Below are 17639 nucleotides of genomic sequence, written 5' to 3' on the forward strand. Positions count from 1 at the left end.
ATTTGTTAAACATAGAATTACTTTGTGTTCTAAAAGTGGTAGTACTTATAAAACAAAGCAAAGATTATACCTGAACGCAGTTCTACTATGAACACATATTTGAACACAGTTCTACACACTTTCACCATGTTCATTGAACCATGCCACATAAGCAGAGACAGCAACAGAAGTGCAATTCTTTTTGCTGCAGTAATGAACACCACCAATTAGTGGCAGGCTTACGTTAAACTCCTAGGTTCAACCCTTCAAATTCCGCAACATTAGAGAAACATACAGTATCTTCCACAGGACAAACAGGATATACTTTTTTTATTCCATCAAGGAGTGATTACAAAAAAACAATACACTGGTAAAAATCAGATTCTGCCACTAACAAACATTCAATAAACATTTTATTTCAATGCAGATAACCACAACATTCAGATATAGCACTGTGCCAGGCTCTTTTTGACTGTGAAGCTACGGAGTATATTATGATTACAATCATAACACACTGATTAAAACCAGTATTTTAAGACAGTCAAGCAAACAAGAAAAGTAGTAGCTACTACAAAGTTTATGGAAAGAACAACTTGGGAAAGTTTCTGAAAGCTTTCCTGCCCTCCCTCTTCCAAAAACTGATGGTGGCTTTAAATATACAGTTCAATGAAAAAAAGTCCCCAGGAGAATCAAACGCTTTTCATTAAGACCCTCCCCTGGTTTACAATAGCCATGCTTATCCCTCTCCTGTCCTTTTCCCTAATGACTGTAGTCTAACACATCTCAACTTCCAAGTCTGTAAGACACACAATACTGCGCACTTCTGTAAGTCTTTAACAGCACTTGCCTGCAGAAGTCTTTTAACGCTTCCCCAAGTGCTGCATCTTTCCTACTTAGCTGCTTCTCATACAGACTTTGTCTGCCTTCTGGTATCTTCTGTACTATAATCACAGACTTCACCAATGCGGGTTATGACCCAGAAATTTTATCTTCTCAGTGCTGCAGTACAATTCTGTCTTACAGAACTGTTAAGTGTACACAATGGAGACGGAACTCCAATTTTCAGGTAAAAAAAAAATACCTTCTTGTGATCAATTAACTCATAGCCCAAATGAAAAATACAAGTAATTTGCAAAAGACAAGATACCTCAAGTACAGAAAAGCTGTTCCTGACCTACTTCTACAACAATGGGAAGCTTATCTATTTCACAAAATTTCACAAAAAGAGCCGTCTTCTTTCTGGCCCCATAGCTGTAAAACAACAGAAAAAGAAGTAATGCAAAAAAAAAAAAGCACAGAACAAGCTCCACATTTACAAGTAGAAGAATTTTAACAAGGAAGGACACTTTAAAGCTTCAGTATAGTTTCTGTTTCACTCCTTCCACTTTTCCCTTTCCACATGAAGGCGTGCACACATGCACACACACACACACACAAATCCCACTTTGAACTTGAGTCATCTTACACTGGAGTCAACATTCAGTAACTACTTTTATGCTGCTGAATGAAATGTTCTGTTAAAGCCAAGCATCACAACAGCTGGCACAAACGTGTGCGTAGGCTTAGTTTAAGCATAAAATTCAAAAACTTAGTTATCCCCATCTGCATTTGTTCATTTAGCTTTGAACAATAGTGAGTACTTCGGACCCTAAAACATTTGAAAATGTAGTTCTTAAATGAAGATTTTGAGGTTTATCAAGCAAGGGAATTAATTTTCATCAGCCCCTTCTTGACTTTCATGTTCTACAACGTGCACAGTGGAGCGCATTCAGACACGGAGTGTTGAAAACTGTTGGGAGTTGATATGGAATAAGCTGCTGGATACACAAGTTGGTTTTGGTTTGCTTTTCTACGTACACCTTGCATTTGTGTAGTAGTTTCATTATTGGTAAATTCACCTGATGGCAAATAAATACTTTAAAAAGCTAGTCGTAATTGCACCAAGGTTTAGACGCATCACCATTTACTCCATATATAGTGAAGGCCAAGACGAATTACCTTTCACGCTATGCAGGAACTGTTCCCAGGGATTAAGTGACATCAAACATGCCAACACCCAAATGAACAGAAGGGCTGAAGGAAGATTAAGTGGTTTTCATAACAGCTTTAGCAAGAATTCGTAAGTTGCATTGATTATGCCCCAGGACAGGACAGAACGATGGTAATTCAGATGAGCTCCTCTGAAAAGGTTGATCAATTTTCTATCGCGTTCCAGCCAGATCTTCACAAAAACTGTTGAGAAGGACTGAAATTCACCACCAATTTGTGCTTGCATACGAGCTTTTACAACATTCACCGGAAAAAACAGGAATCCCAGCATGGCACCCAGCAGCCCTCCACAAATGAAGTCATTGACCAAATGAGTGCTGTAAGAAGTTGCTTCAGGCAGGCATTGTTTAATAGGTCCTCTCAGACCAAAGAAGAGTACGTTACTCGGTCCATTTCGGAGCAGAATAGGCACCAATCCCCGATAATATTCTCTCATTCCATACACTTTCAGTACCTTGAAAGCCTGGTATGTGTTTGTAAATTTATCATGGTGTTTGTAGTCCTGAAGCAAAGTCTGAACGCGCTCGAAAGGTGTAAGAACAGCTTCTGTAGTCCCCGCAAGCACTGCTGCCATGCTGCGCGTGAGGAGCTCAGGAGCGGTTGTGTGGCTATGGAGTAAGGATGAGAAATCTTCATACAAGCCAAACATTAGAGCCAGCGTCGTCGTTTTCTGCATTAATGGAGGAAGGATGCCACGGTAGAGATTTCTCATTCCATCCTTCTGCAGCTGGTGTACTGCATCCTTTGTTTTCAAACCATACAACTGCTGTCGAAAGAGGACCTTCTGGATGGGAAAAGTAACTGCTATATTTGTGAAGGCTGCACAGTAGCCACACAGGTAATGTTTACCAGAGTTATCTGTAATGTCAGTGCTGAGCTCTTCCTTCGAATCTGCTGGGGCAAAACCTTCTGAATCCATCATACTGTTCTTCTTACTGTTGTATATCTCAGTCCTCTTTTCCTACATCAAAAAAGAGAAGAAAAAAACATGAGCAAAGCTGCCGGTGACCCAGCTTCTTTTCACACTAGTGGTTTACTCAAACAACACTCAGTGTTGCACAGCCAGAAAAAAAAAGCCCTTAAAATTTGAAGGAGAAGAGCAGTAAATGCCGATCTGTCAGATGCTGTGCTGTTTTCTACACAAGTCTCATAGGCCTCGATAAAAGCAGTTTTTCCTCCCCGTAAATTTTCTAATTAAAGCAGAAACAAATCGGGAAGCAAAGTGAGATATGAACCCTTCATGCACTCAGCATGGGCAACAAACAAGAGGAGCTGGAACCTGCTGTGCAGGGGGAAAACTACGACAGAGCTGCCATCACTGAAACCTGGTGGGATGAAACATGTGGGACTCCCCACAGCGTGGAGCGATGCAATGTACGGCTATAAACTATTCAGAAAGGACAGGCTAAGGAGGAGAGGCAGTGGGGTAGCCCGGTACATTACAGGGAGTGTTTTGATCATCTAGAGCTCAAAAGGAGCGTCAACAGGGTTGATCGTTTATGGGTACGAATGAGGAGGAAGGCCAGCAAGACAGATGTCGTGGTGGGATTCTGTTATTGACCACCCACCCAGGATGAAGAGGCAGACAAAACATTCTATGAGCAGCTGGGAGAAGTCTCACAATCGCTAGCCCTTGTTCTCACGGGGGACTTCAACTTCCCAGGTGTCTGCTGGAAATACAACAAAGCAGAAAGGACACAGTCTAGGAGGTTTCTGGAGTGTGTGGAAGATAAATGGTGAGACAAGTGGGGAGTGAGCTAACTAGGGAAGGCATCTTTTGCTCGTCAACAGAATAGGACTCGTGGGGGATCTGAAGGCTGGAGGCCACCTTGGGCACAGCGATCGCAAATTAAGAGTTTTCAGTTCTTGGAGAAGAAAGGAGGGAGGTTAGCAGGACTGCCACCTCAGACTTCCGGAGAGCAGACTTTGGCCCGTTTAGGAGACTGGTTGGCAGAGTCCCTTAGGAGGCAGTCCTGAAGGGCAAAGGAAATCCAGGAAGGCTGGTCACTCTTCAATAAGGAAATCCTAAAGGTGCAGGAGCAGGCCATCCCCATGTGCTGAAAGATGAGCCAGCAGGGAAGAAGACTGGCCTGGCTGAACAGACAGCTTTGTCTAGAGCTCAGGAAGAAAAACCCAGTTTCTGACCTCGGGAAGAAGGAGCAGGCCACTCAGGAAGACTACAAAGATACCATGCAGCTGTGCAGGGAGAAAATTAGAAGGGCCAAAGCCCGACCTGAGCTCAATCTGGCTATGACCTGGCTGTCAGGTGAGGTCCCAGCTGACTGGAGCCTAGCACACGTGGCGCCCATCTACAAGAAGGGCTGTAAGGAGGACCCGGGGACCTACGGGCCTGACCGTCTGACTGGCGGCGGTGCCAAGGGGAGCTGACGGAGCAGATCACCGTGAGTGCCATGGTGCAGCACGTACGGGACAGCCGGGTGATCAGGCCCAATCGGCGTGGCCTCATGAAAGGCAGGGCCCGCCTGATGAACCCGATTTCCTTCTGTGACAAGGTGAGCCCCTTGACGGATGGGGGAAAGGCTGTGGATGTTGCCTGCCTACACCTGAGTAAAGCTTGGGACGCTCTTCCCCAGCATTCTTCTGCACAAACCGGCTGCTCGTGGCTCGGACGGGCGTAAGCTTTGCTGGGTAAAAAACCAGGCAGGGTGGCCGGGCCCAGAGCGTTGGGGCGAATGGAGTTAAATCCGGCTAGAGGCCGGGCACGAGCGGTGTCCCCCCCCCAGGGCTCAGTCCCGGGGCCAGTTTTGTTTAACGTCTTTTTCAGTGATCTGGACAGGGGGGTCGAGTGCATCCTCAGTAAGTTTGCAGGCGACACCAAGTCGGGTGGGAATATCGCTCTGCATGAGGGCAGGGAGGCTCTGCAGAGGGGTCTGGATAGGCTGGGTCGATGGGCCCTGGCCAGCTGTATGAGGTTCAACAAGGCCAGTGCCCGGTCCTGCACTTGAGTCGTTATCATCCCCGTGCAATGGTACAGGCTGGGGGAAGAGTGGCTGGAGAGCTGCCTGGCAGAAAGGGACCGGGGGTATGGGTTGGTAGACATCTGAACGAGGAGCCAGCGGTGTGCTCAGGTGGCCAAGAGGGCCAACAGCATCCTGCCTGTATCGGAAACAGCACGGCCAGCAGGACCAGGGAAGTGTTTGTCGCCCTGTACTCAGCTCTGGTGAGGCTGCACCTGGAAGGCTGAGTTCAGTTTGGGCCCCCCTGCCCACAAGAGGGGCATCGAGGTGCTGAAGGGTGCCCAGAGAAGGGCAGCGAGGCTGGTGAAGGCTCTGGAGAACAAGACTTGCGAGGAGCAGCTGAGGGAGCTGCAGCTGTTTAGCTTGGAGAAAAGGAGGCTCAGGGGAGACACTGTTGTACTTTATAATTACCTGAAAGGAGGTTGCAGTGAGGTGGGGATCAGGCTCTTCTCCCAAGCACCAAGCAGTAAGACGAGGGGAAATGACCTCAAGTTCTGCCAGGGGAGTTTTAGGTCAGATATTAGGAGAAATTTCTTTACTGAAAGGGTTATGTGGCATTGAACAGGCTGCCCAGGGAAGTTTTTGAGTCACCATCCCTGGTGATCTTCAAGAAACATACAGATATAGAACTTACTAGCGTGGGTTAGGGGTGGACCTGTCAGTACTACGTTAAAGACTGGGCTACATGATCCTAGAGATCTTTTCCAACCTGAATGATTCTATACACTAAAGCAGCCAGACCTGCACCTAAACCAGTCTCTGTCACTCCTGTGCTGGAAGGGGAGCAGTGGGACATGCAGATTCACTACTGCAGCGTGGGAAAGCGTCACCGAAACCAGAACCATTATAAAAATATTACTCAAAAGTCCTTTCACATCTAGTTGGTTACAGCGACGTCAGGTGCGGGTGCCCAAAACATTAATTTTTCCACTCAAAAGAAACCAATAAAAGAGACATAAGAGGTATGGATCAACCGCATTGCCTATACATACAAGGCCATGACTCTGCTATGACATCCTGTTTGTGCGCAGGCAGTTTCCCTCACCCTGCCGAGCGCTCTGAGCAAGGGAACATGCAGTGCTTTTCAACACCATGTTCCCTGCTACAAGACCCAGACCTGCAGGTGCCTGCCACTTCCACCACCTTGTGGCACATGCACGTCCTCCTGGAGAGCGATTTCAACACAGTTACCTACCTGGTGTGTGAGCCCGTCGTTCAGAAAGGTACGTGGGAAAGAGTAAAGAAGAAATGCGTTTGGTACCTGATACTGCTTTCTCACAGGAAAATAAAATCGTTTACATTGAAAAGGACCTAAATGATATTTTAAATTGATTTTTAAATGTAAAAGACCTTCAAAGTCATGCAGCCCAAACATCCACCAGGCCTACCGAGTCCCCATCACTAAACCATGTACCTTAGTGCCATGTCCACGCATCTCTTAAATAGCTGCAGGGACTGGGACTCCACCACCTAACTGGGCAGGCTGTTCCAATGCTCGACCACACCCTGCATGAAGAAATTCTTCCTAATACCCGACCCAAGAACAACCTGCCCCAAACTGAGACCCTCTCCTAATGGCCTATCTCTTCTCCCCTGAGAAAAGAGACCGACTGCCTCCGCGCTGCAGCCTCCTTGCAAGGAGGTGGAAAGCGCAGTGAGGTCTCCCCTCAGCCTCCTCTTCTCCAGACTAAACAACCACAATGCCCTCAGCCGCTCCTCGTAACTCCTGTTTTCTAGTCCCTTCACCGGCTTTGATGCTCTGCTCTGTACACACGCAAGCGACTCAAACATCCTTCTTGCGGTCGGGGCCCCAAACTGAAGGCAGTGTTCGAGGTGCGGGCTCACCGCTGCCGTGTCCAAGAGCTATCACGTCCCCAGCCCTGCCGGCCACACCAGCTCTCATGCAGGCCGGGATGCCGTCGGCCTTTCCGGACGCCCGGGCACCGCTGGCACGCGTTCGGCCGGCCGGCAGCCGCAGGTCCCGCTCTGCCGGGCGCGCCGCCAGCCGCCGCCCCCCGGCCCCACGCAGCGGCACCGGCTCTACCGCCGCGCCCCCCCTACCTGCCGGCCGCGCGGTCCGCCCGCGCTGCGCTCTGCGGCCTGCGAGGGGCCCTCAGGGCGCCGCCGAGCGCGGCCCGGTGCCGGGGCGGGGCGGAGGGGGCCCCTCCCCGCCCCGCCCCCGTCCCCCCGCGGGGCGGCGGCCGGGCCCCGAGCTCCGCGGCGCCTCCCGGCGGGGCCGGCCCGGGCCCGCCTCAAGGTCAGGCCGGCGGCGCGGCGGCGGCTCCCGTTGCGCACGGCCCGGCCCGGCCCGCCCCGCCCCGCCGCCCACCTGTGCGCGTGCCCGCCGCCATGCCGGGCCGGGGGGGGGGGGGGGGGGGGGGGGGGGCGGCGTCCCCGCTCCGGCCCCGCGGCCTCCGCCGTCCGCGCGCGCCGCCGCCGTGTGACGCACGACGCAGCGCGCCGCCGCCGACGTCACGGGGCGGGGGCGGGGCCGAGCGCGGGGCCGCCCCCCAGAGGCGGGCGGGCGGTGTGGTGGCTGCAGGCCGGGGGGGGGGCCTCAGCGTGCGTGTGGGAGCTGCCGGCTCTGTCGCCCGCCTGGGGCCCGCTAGGCAGCGGGGAGAGAACATAACGATGTAGGAAGTTCCTGGTACAACCAGGAGCAGAGCCAGCTGTTCTCAGATAGCCCCCCTGTACCCCGCTGCGCTTCTGCTGGCCCTCCTCTCGCTCTTCACTTGCCCAGCTGGTGCGGCACCACAGGACGGCGGTCCGCTCACCACTGGCCCCCTTCCACCAGCAGTCAGCACCGCCTGGGCCCAGCCACCTGGACAAGTTTTTACTCACCCCATGGTCTGCCCATCTAGTCCATACATCAGCATCTTCCCCTGAGGGGATCTGACGGGGAGATCCCGTGTGTATGTCCTCCGAAGTCCAGGTGAACAATGCCCACAGCACTCCCCCCAGCCATCAAGTTGGTCATTTCATCACAGAAGCTTACCAAGCTGTCCGGGTTGACTGACTTCCCCTGCATGCAGCCATGACTCCTCCTGGTGACTTTCTAGTCCTTCGGGTGCCTGTAAATGGTCTCCAGGCTGAGCTGTTCCATCACCTGCCCAGGGGTAGGGGTGAGGCTGCCCAGCCTATAGTTCCCCCAGTCACCCTTTTTTGCCCTTGAAGACCGAAGCAACATTTGCTTTCATCCACTCCTTGGGCAGTTGTAGCCACCAGAATCATGCAAGAATTATTGAGGCTAGCAACACAGTCAATCAGCCAGCTCCCTCAGCACTCGTGGCTGTATCATGTCTGGGCCCATAGTCTTGTGTGTGCCCAGTTTGCTTTAAGCACTCCCTGACCCAATGCTCTTCCTCCAAGCAGACACTTTTCTTACTCCTGCCTTTAACCCTGGCCTCTGGGACCTGAGATTCCTGAAATCCAGTCTTGCTAGTTCAAACTGAGGCAAAGAAGGCAGTCAGTACCTAAGCCTCTTCCCCGTCCTCTGTCACCAACTCTCCTGTTTCATTCAGCAGCGGGTCCATATTTCCCCTGGTCTTGCTTTTGTCACTTATGTCACCTAGAAGCCCTTTTTGTTGTCTTTGACATCCCTGGCTAGATTCGATTTTGTTAAGACCCTAGCTTCCCTAATCTCATCCCTGCATGCTCAGACAGTGTCTCTGTATTCCTCCCAGGTGGTCCATCCTTGCTTCCATCCTTCGTGTGCATCTTTTTTGTGACTCAGTTTGTCCGGGAGCATCTTGTTCATCCACTCCAGGCACCCTTGCATTTGTGCCTGACTTCCTCTTTGATGGGATGGACCACTCTTGGGCTTTGAGGAGGTGATCCTTGAGTATAAACCAGCTTTCTTGGACCCTTCTTTCCTCCAGAGCCTTATCCCACTGGACTCTTCCAAGCAGAAGAAGCCAAAGCCTTTTCTCCCAAAGTCTAGGGATGTGACCTATCATGTCACGTACAAGCTCACCTAAATGGCTAAATGCTGGCACAGCTGGAAGGCCACAGTAGGGATGACTCTCAATCTGACAACTTAGAGCCACTCCAATGGAAAATCACAGCCTGGGAGCACGGAATCATCAGTCCTACTGCGATACCTCAGCATAATGCCTGTGCAGCAGTACAGCATGAACTTTTACTTGTTTTGCTTTGTGCTTGATGCATCGTGGGTGAGCAACCTTCTACCAGCTCCAGGGAGAACTGTAGATCTCCAGGACAACTGGGTGATGCTTGATGCCATCTTACCTGCTGCTTCGCTCAGTAAACCCTTGGGCCTGTTAACAATGCCCGCTGGCAAATACAAGTCTCTGAAGGTTGCAAACTCTTCCATGTAGGGAGTGTTGCTAAGGTGTAGTGATCTTAACCACATGCCCAGCCTATTCCCGAGCAGCCGGCCCCCCACCCCGGCCAGCCACCCCTATATATTGTTTAGCATGACGCCAGATGGTATGGAATACCCCTTTGGCCAGTTTGGGTCAGCTGTCCTGGGTCTGTCCCCTCCCAGCTCCTGCTGCACCCCCAGACGTTTTCTGCTCATGGCACTCCGTACACGCGCGTGAGGTACTTCACGTGCAAAAAAACATATGGGCACCAGGGTGATGCTCTGCAGCCTCAGCCAGAGTTTGCTGCGCCCAGGTAAAACTTCCAGCACAGTGCAGGGCTCTGGCTGTGTGTATGTAACCCACCCGTGGCGCTGCCGGCACCACGCAGTTGTGGTGGCAGACCTGGGCAGCGCGGGGAGGCGGCGGGGTAGGAGGACAGCCAGCTTGGCTGGCCGGAGTGGCACACAGAGCCTTGCACTGGCCCATTGCTGGGAAAGGCAGACCTGTTGTTTGCTTAAAACCTGAGTTAAAGCATCTTGTGTTTCCAGCAGGGGATGAAGGACAGTGCAGCTCAGGTGCATGCCCCTGTCGTCCTCCTGAAACCTGCCTTCCCTGGCAGCACACCCATGTGCAGCGCCGCAGGGACAGGACCTGGCCAGGAGCTGGGCTGTTGCGAGGATTTCACGCCCCTTCACTGCAAGGCATTGTCAGAACTAAAGCATTTGGCTTTGGGTCTGTGAGAAACAAAGTTGTTTTTTTGCAATATAAGGCGTTTTTGTAGTGGAAAATTCCACTAACCTTGCATATTCAAAACTGATTGTGCAGGCGTCACAGCAGCATAGCAGCGGCGAGTATGTTAAGCAGATAAGGGGAAGGTCCCGCTGTCCCAAAATAAGGAGGATAGCTAAGAAAAACAGGACGAGCAGTGCAAAATCAGTAAAAACAAAAATCATGGGCCCTCTAGTCACAAGAGAAGAAGGAAAAAAAAAAAAGGAAAAGGGGAAATTAACGGTTGGTCAAATAAAATTGTACATATAAGGTATAGATGTGCATTGAGAAGGTTGCGAACCTGTAGTACTCAGGCAATGAGGAAACGGAAGAAATCAGGTGTCGGGTAATTGGGAATATAAGGTTATGATGTGCTTTTACTGTGTGCTCCTTCTTGCAGGATGCCCACCATTGCAATCACGAATAAAATAGCTTCACAGAAGATCTTGTCTGAAGAAAATAATTGAGATTTTTTTTCTCACAGGTCAAGGGCACCTAGGCATTAAAAAATGTAAATAAAAAGTTTTCTGCAGGTTGAGGAAGTGGAGTGTTTTTCTGCCTGGTTATATGATTTTGCTGTTACGGTGCTAATTCACCCTCCAGGGTTGCAGTCTCTGCAGAAGGATCACAGAGTGCTGTTGACTAAGCATGCAGAAATGCCATGCTTCTTGGTGGTGGAGAATGGCTCCTTTCCTCCCAGGAGCCACCCGTGCCAGCAGGCCCTGGTCCCAGAGGGAGCGCTCGGAGCAGCACGTACATACAGTACATGCTGTCCAGCCACTCAAAGCTGCTCAGATGCTGCTTTCTTGGGAGTCATGCAGTGGCATAGAATCATAGAATCATCAAATAAGGTTGGAAAAGACCTCCAAGATCACCTGGACCAACCACCACCTTACTACCCATGTCACCCACTGAGCCATGTCCCTAAGCGCCACGTCCAACCTTTCCTTGAACACCCGCAGGGACGGTGGCTCCGCCACTTCCCTGGGCAACCTGTCCCAATGCCTGACCGCTCTGTCTGAGAAGAAACCTCTCCTAATTTCTAACCTAAACCTCCCCTGGCGTCCTATCACTAGTCCTATCACTAGTCATCTGTGAGAAGAGGCCGACCCCCAGCTTCCTTTCAGGTAGCTGTAGAGTGCAATGAGGTCTGCCCTGAGCCTCCTCTTCTCCAGGCTAAACACCCCCAGTTCCTCAGCCACTCCTCATAGGACTTGTGTTCCAGGCCCAAGCACGGTTTGAGCTCTTTTGAGCTGTTTCCAAACATGATTTCTTTCAGAACTCAACTCAGAAGCTTCATCAAGGGCTGGACATTCAAGCACCGGTCAAGACAGAGCAGGGAAGAGCTCAGCCTTGCAGAAGGAGCAGAGTGCAATGTGCAGGGGGGAGCGTGGCAGACCCTGTGTTCTCAGTGGCCGCAGTTGCTGGAGTGGGTGCCATCACTTGCGTGCCTTTGTTCCCCATCTGAGCACCCAGGAGTGACCAATGGAGACAGCAGCAGCTCCGCTGAGCTCAGCATTTGGCCAAGAGACCAAATCAAGTACCCTTCTGCAGTGAGCAAATGCAAGGAAGTGTAATGTAATTACCTTCTGACCCGTGCAGCTCACTGAACTTCAGTTTGCTCGCTGGGTTATTTCTGCCCACAAACAGCAGTCTTTTGGCTCTTTCCAAGGCAGTGGATGGGTTGTATGCTGAGCACCTGTGCTTTGCTGCACAGGCCCAGTCGCCTTCAAGAGAGACTGTGTGGCACGTTGGCTCCCCTGCAACATCTGCAAGCAGCTCCGTGCCATAGGGAAGTGCAGAGCTCGGCAGCTCCTTCTAGATGCAGAGAAGATGCTGGTGTAAATGGGGACTGCCAGAAGTCGGGCAGTGCTGTTGTACGGTGGGCTTGGTGGAGGTGGGAGAGGTGGGGGAGCAGACCTCACCGTTTCTGGCGGTGTGCAAGTGCAATGCCGAGAATTAAACTGTTGGGCAGGCACTTCCAGGCAGGCTTTTTCGAGCTGCGCCTACAGAAATGGTACGGCATTTTTAGGGCCAAGAGGATATCGTTGCTCTGACTGTGCAACACCAAGTACAACAGGTTCCCATCCCCAGGCAGACCCACATGGGTGAATAGTGGCTAAACGGCCTAGCTGTAGTGCTTATCCATGCTCACTGACCGTCTGCTCAGCTGCTGTGACCTACACATCTGGTACACTCCAGGTTGTGGCAGAGGCAGAGTGGTTTTTAGGCACACAACAGTGGCAAAAGGGCCAGCTATGCCGTTTGGTCAACTTCTATTCTTGCTCTTCCTTCTAACTACAGCTACTGGCGCTCCTCCTCTGTCTTCTCTGCAGGTTGTCATGTTGAGGAATGACATCCACCATTGCAAAGCATCAGGGATGTTTCGGCACCTTTTGGCAGGAGGTCTGATTGCAGACAACAAAACCCATTCGAAGTGTGAGGCCGGAGTAGGCATTTGTAAGGGAGCCACTGCTCTTGTTCTGCTATGTCCCCCTCCAAGCTGCGCTGGAGGACAAGTCTCCCTTTTTTTTTTCCAAGTAACAGCAGAGATCCATGTCCCAGTATGGAGAACACTGACCTTCTGTTAGCTTTGCCCTGTAGTGTGTTTCTTCTTAGGTTTTTATTCATGAATTAGGCTACAGCTAATCCCAAAGGCAAGGCACACCAAAGCGCTGCCTGACAGTACATTCATGGTCTCCTGCTCTAATTGATGGGATGTGTCTTAAAATTGCTGTGCATAGAAGACAGGGGGATGTTCACTCATCAAATAAAAACCACTTTGTAATGAGTGAGGTCATGCAACCAAGAGAGAAAATCAGCACTGTGCTGTGAATTGTTTATCTTGTGCCAGAAATTGTGTTGGTGGAGGATCTCAGCTCTCTGCCCAGCTGCCGGCAGGATGCGAACAGCAGCATGCTGCCCGCTGCTTTGCACGGCTTTTCCCCTGAGTTGGTTGTGTCTCCAGCTGTGCGGCAGGACACCTAGTCACTGTTTACCTGTAGCCATTCTTGAAGGAATCGTGGCCTCCATGTGCCGGGAGGCAGAGACAGGGATGAAAAGTACTGTTTGATCCCGTGGCTGCACTGGAACGTGTTCTCTGCCCTGGAGATGTGGCAGACATAGCTGCGGCCTCAGGATGGAGGAGATGGCAGCTCAGCCGCTAAGCCCTGTGAGAAACAAAGTTGTTTTTTTGCAATATAAGGCGTTTTTGTAGTGGAAAATTCCACTAACCTTGCATATTCAAAACTGATTGTGCAGGCGTCACAGTAGCTTAGCAGCGGCGAGTATGTTAAGCAGATAAGGGGAAGGTCCCGCTGTCCCAAAATAAGGAGGATAGCTAAGAAAAACAGGACGAGCAGTGCAAAATCAGTAAAAACAAAAATCATGGGCCCTCTAGTCACAAGAGAAGAAGGAAAAAAAAAAAAGGAAAAGGGGAAATTAACGGTTGGTCAAATAAAATTGTACATATAAGGTATAGATGTGCATTGAGAAGGTTGCGAACCTGTAGTACTCAGGCAATGAGGAAACAGGGGAGAAATCAGGTGTCGGGTAATAGGGAATATAAGGTTATGATGTGCTTTTACTGTGCGCTCCTGCTTGCAGGACGCCCGCCATTGCAATCACGAATAAAATGGCTTCACAGAAGATCCTGTCAGAGAAAATTATTGAGATTTTTTTCTCACAGCCTCGGGCTGTTCCCAGCCTTGGTTGTAAGCTTTGCGCAGCTGTTCCTTGCCTTGCCTGGGTTTTGTGGTTCCTACCCCACCATGCCCTCAGACCCCAGGCTGGGACTGCTGTCCTGCTCACGGGGTGTCGCCAGGTACACCTGTCCCCACAGGAGGTGCTGGCTCCTCTTGTGGTGAAAAGCACTCATCTGGTAGAGCCGTACAGCAGTAGCTCGGGCTGCAGGAAGCGTGGTCCAGCAGCTTGGGAAACAGCATCGCTCTAACGCAGAGCATCCTGCTTGCAGAGCTGCCCCCAGTCACTGTGGGCTGCCACCCAGGGTCTTTTCCACTTGGTGGACATGGGGAGCAGTGGGACTGCCAGCCACACTGCAGGCTCACACTGAGCTGCAGCCCTGTCCCATGTTTTAGGTGGGCTGTGGAGAGGAGAGTGTCGCCCAGCTGCAGGCAGCTCTTTGAGATGGCAGCAGGAGCTCCTGGATGGAGAAGAAACAGGCAGGCGTGATGGGAAGGGAAAGTTGGTATTGTATACCAGAATCTCAAAGAAAGGTAAAAGTTCAGTGCGCTTCAACTATTTGAGAGTTATTTTTTGGCAGCTGGATTAATTACCTGTCTAACCTTTTGTCCAGCAGGGCTGGGAGCTGTTGCTTTGCTCTGTGGTTGCTGTCTCCTCTTGCTCACATTTATGAATGACCTTCCTTCCTTTTGCTTTTATTCTCTCTACACATGCAAAAATAACACTGCAGTGCACTAAGATATACAGTGGCCTTCGCTCAGGCACTGTTTTTGTTGGCAGTGGAAGAGGCATCATCCGTAGCAATCAGATCTGTGGGGATAAAGGAGCTGGCATTTATATTCTGTATAACAGAAACCCTGCCGTGAGGTAGGTTAGCTAGTACTGACCTCTTTCTCCTCCTTCGTCTGTTAGGAATGATTCCTTCCACTGTGCACGCTTTCGTTTTATTTTTTTCTTTCCCCTTGATAGAGCAGAAACACCAGTGCACAGTAGTGCCTTTCTGTGACTGCCCTCTGTCTGCCTGCTGCACCCAGGTCTTTGCCAAGTGTCTGTCCCGGGTTTTTCCCCCTGAACCTCAGGAGGAAATGCTTTTGGCAGGAAAGGGGGCAACAGAACTCTACTGAAAGCATTGTTATTCCAATTCACCTTTCTGCTTTAAACTCACCTGCAGCTACTGGATTGTCTGGTTTAATACCATTCGGTTCAGGTGTCAGTACTGGAGTCTGGTAAGCTTTCTTCAGGCCAATGCCATCATCTACCTGGAGACAGAAATGAGCCTCTAAGTGAGATGGCAGCTGGAGTTCGGTATCAGTGGCAGATGTTAAAGGCTTCTTCTCTGTGTTGCTGCCCCTTCTCCTCCCGCACCATCCTGTGGGTGGTAAAAAAAAAGGCATGTGACAACCCACCACGGTGCTGTACAGCAGTGTAGAGCATGAAGAGAAGAAAACGGTTGCTCTGGACTGGCCCTGTACCTAGGACATCAGTATTCATGCTGGAAGTGTTGATAATTAGCAGTGGTTCAGCCTCAGATCCTGCAGTCATTATGTAAGTGACTTCTTGCAGGTACATGATGCACAGGAAGGGCTGGCTACTGGTGCTGACACTTGGAACAAGATCACAAAGACACTTTTTCAAGGTTGGGAACTGGAGAGGAGAAGTCTGGGCCAGACTTACCATCCTGGAAAACAAAGGCGTCAGAGCTGGGCTTTCCGAGAAGGGATTATGAAAGTGTTCAATCAGAGAGGTATTAATTTCTGAGACAAAGCTGTCCTGTAATGGCAGGGTCCACAAATGCACAGGAGATGTGCTGGGGGATTATTTTTTTTTTCTCGATGCCCTTTTTTTTTTTTTTTAAGCTGCTGTCGATGAGACGAGTAACGGCAGAAAAGGGGAGCAGGTAATGGGCTGCTTTACAGGCGAAGCTGACCTAGCACAAGCCTTCAGAGATCAGCACATCCAAAACATGAACGGCTGGTAGCAGTTTCCCAGGCAGAGTGGGAGACTACACATACAGCGCAAGGAGATCCCAGCACTGAGTATGGCAGGGGCTTTTGCGATGGGGGGGTTTGAGCTGAAGCAGTGTCAGAGAAATTACAAGATAAGACCTGAGGAGGTAGTGGGGTGGTACCACAAGACAGTCCCAGCCCTAGCGGTACCACCGAGGAAGCAGCAATTTCAGGGAGGGAAGGATCAGAGCTCTTTGCTGGCATCCACCTGAGCTAGTATCAATGTTTTGCTTGAAGGATGGTCCTGAAGCAGGTGGGAAGACTCCATCAGAAGCAGCCAGCAGTGATCGCAGGAGAGATGCAAACACACAAATTGTCAGCGTGAGTCAGTTGGTAAGCAGCAGGAGAGGAACGAATGAACGGTGGTGCCAGGGATTTGTGTGTAGGAAGTTCCTGAGCAGAAGTTCAGGCATTTCCTCAATCCCGTCAGACCCCCTTTCCCTCCCTCCCTCAAAAAAAAAAAAAAAAAAAAAGTGAAATTTGGAATCTTCACAGCAGCTTGAACATCCTCCTAATTCTGTGATTTTTGCTCTTCAAGGCAGCAAAATGTGCCATGGAGGACACAAATGCTGTCAAGCACGCGAAATATATGTAGTTTAACTCACTTGACATCGAATTTGAGCAAGCAGATAATTACAGTATATAGAATAAGATGTGGAAGAGGTCACATGATCAAGTATCCTTAATTTCCCAACAGGTTGGAACTGGAAGTAGAGCTCTTCAATTGCTAAGATTTATACTATTGTAGGAGACTGAGGAAAAAAGGGTGATGTCTCAAACACTCAGAAGGAAATGGGGTTACTACATTTTACATTGGCTCAGAAAAGCAGATCCTTTGAAGGCAGGATAGCACTTTTCTGGGGCCACCCTCCTAGTAACCTCCTGAGACATCTTTGCAACTGTGGTTCTGACAGTGGGGAAGGGAAGACCTTAGCAACATGCTGTCCCAAATTCAAATGTTCATACTAACTTCATCTTCACAAGCAAAGCAAAAATAAGGTTTGCTTTCCAAAGTTGTCTTTCACCTTTACGCTGAGTATATTTGTGACCCTGATTTGTCCATACGTTCAGGAAGGACTTTCAGACATAAACTCAGACATTACTATTTTCTCCTTTTTCAGGGAGAATTCAGCACGCATTCGTTAAACATAAAATGTTTTTTGTTCTTTTGTTACAGCTGATAGGTTATAGAGAACAATGTAAGCAGTGTGAGGTGCTGCTATATTTGTGCAACCCTAATTCATTGCTCATTGTCAGAAGCAGGGTAGCAGCCCCCAAATGAGCCACGCAGCAGCTAGCTGGGGGCACTGTCTGGAGATCTGTTGGCCTTTTTCACAGCCTAAACACTGTGAAAAGGTAACACACACACCGGACTTGTAGAGCCACTGGTTGGCACAAGCTTTGCATTTTGCTTTGCTCAGAGTGCTTTTGTCTGTCTGTAAGTAAATTAGAGGTCATCGTTATCGGAAAGGCAGCACTGGTGACAACTGAGTACCTGCAGGCTGCTGCTCTGCCTGTCCTCCTGTTGTGTTTGCAGGAACCACTTGTGAGACAACACACCAGCAACACTAGCAGAAGTTGGCTCCAACGCTGCAATGCCCTACAGAGTCCACAGTCTGGAGTAAGAAAGAGCCTACGCTCAGCCTATTTCATGGCACCTCTTTCTCGGTGGCTGTACACCTTATACCGATGTGCCATCCGTGCACTAGCAAAATACTGGTGTGATCCTGGGGCAGTGGCAGAGGAGCAGTAAAGAGAGTTTCTGGTCACCTTCAGACTAGGAAGCCACGGGAGCCACCCTGCTCCTACCAGAACATGTTCCCAGGGACAGT

General features: G+C 50.3%; 1 protein-coding gene across 6 annotated transcripts in view; it reads right to left on the bottom strand.

Moving 5' to 3' along the window:
- Positions 1–294: 294 nt before the first annotated feature.
- Positions 295–17639, bottom strand: part of SLC25A51 (solute carrier family 25 member 51) — a 411938-nt gene continuing 394593 nt past the window's right edge. The window contains exons 1-2 of one of the 6 annotated variants that reach the window (XM_066987906.1): positions 7336–7397; positions 295–2989 (exon numbers count right to left, since the gene is read on the bottom strand). In XM_066987906.1, the coding sequence (XP_066844007.1) occupies positions 2075–2950 (876 nt within the window). In that variant the 5' untranslated portion in view covers positions 2951–2989; positions 7336–7397 and the 3' untranslated portion in view covers positions 295–2074. Of the gene's footprint in view, positions 2990–5417; positions 6153–6420; positions 6825–6851; positions 7003–7067; positions 7218–7335; positions 7398–17639 lie in introns of those variants that run through there. The other 5 variants (XM_066987908.1, XM_066987907.1, XM_048053774.2 and 2 more) reach the window with 5 other exon arrangements.

The sequence above is a fragment of the Anser cygnoides genome, chromosome Z, assembly GCF_040182565.1.
Source record: "Anser cygnoides isolate HZ-2024a breed goose chromosome Z, Taihu_goose_T2T_genome, whole genome shotgun sequence".
NCBI lineage: Eukaryota > Metazoa > Chordata > Aves > Anseriformes > Anatidae > Anser > Anser cygnoides.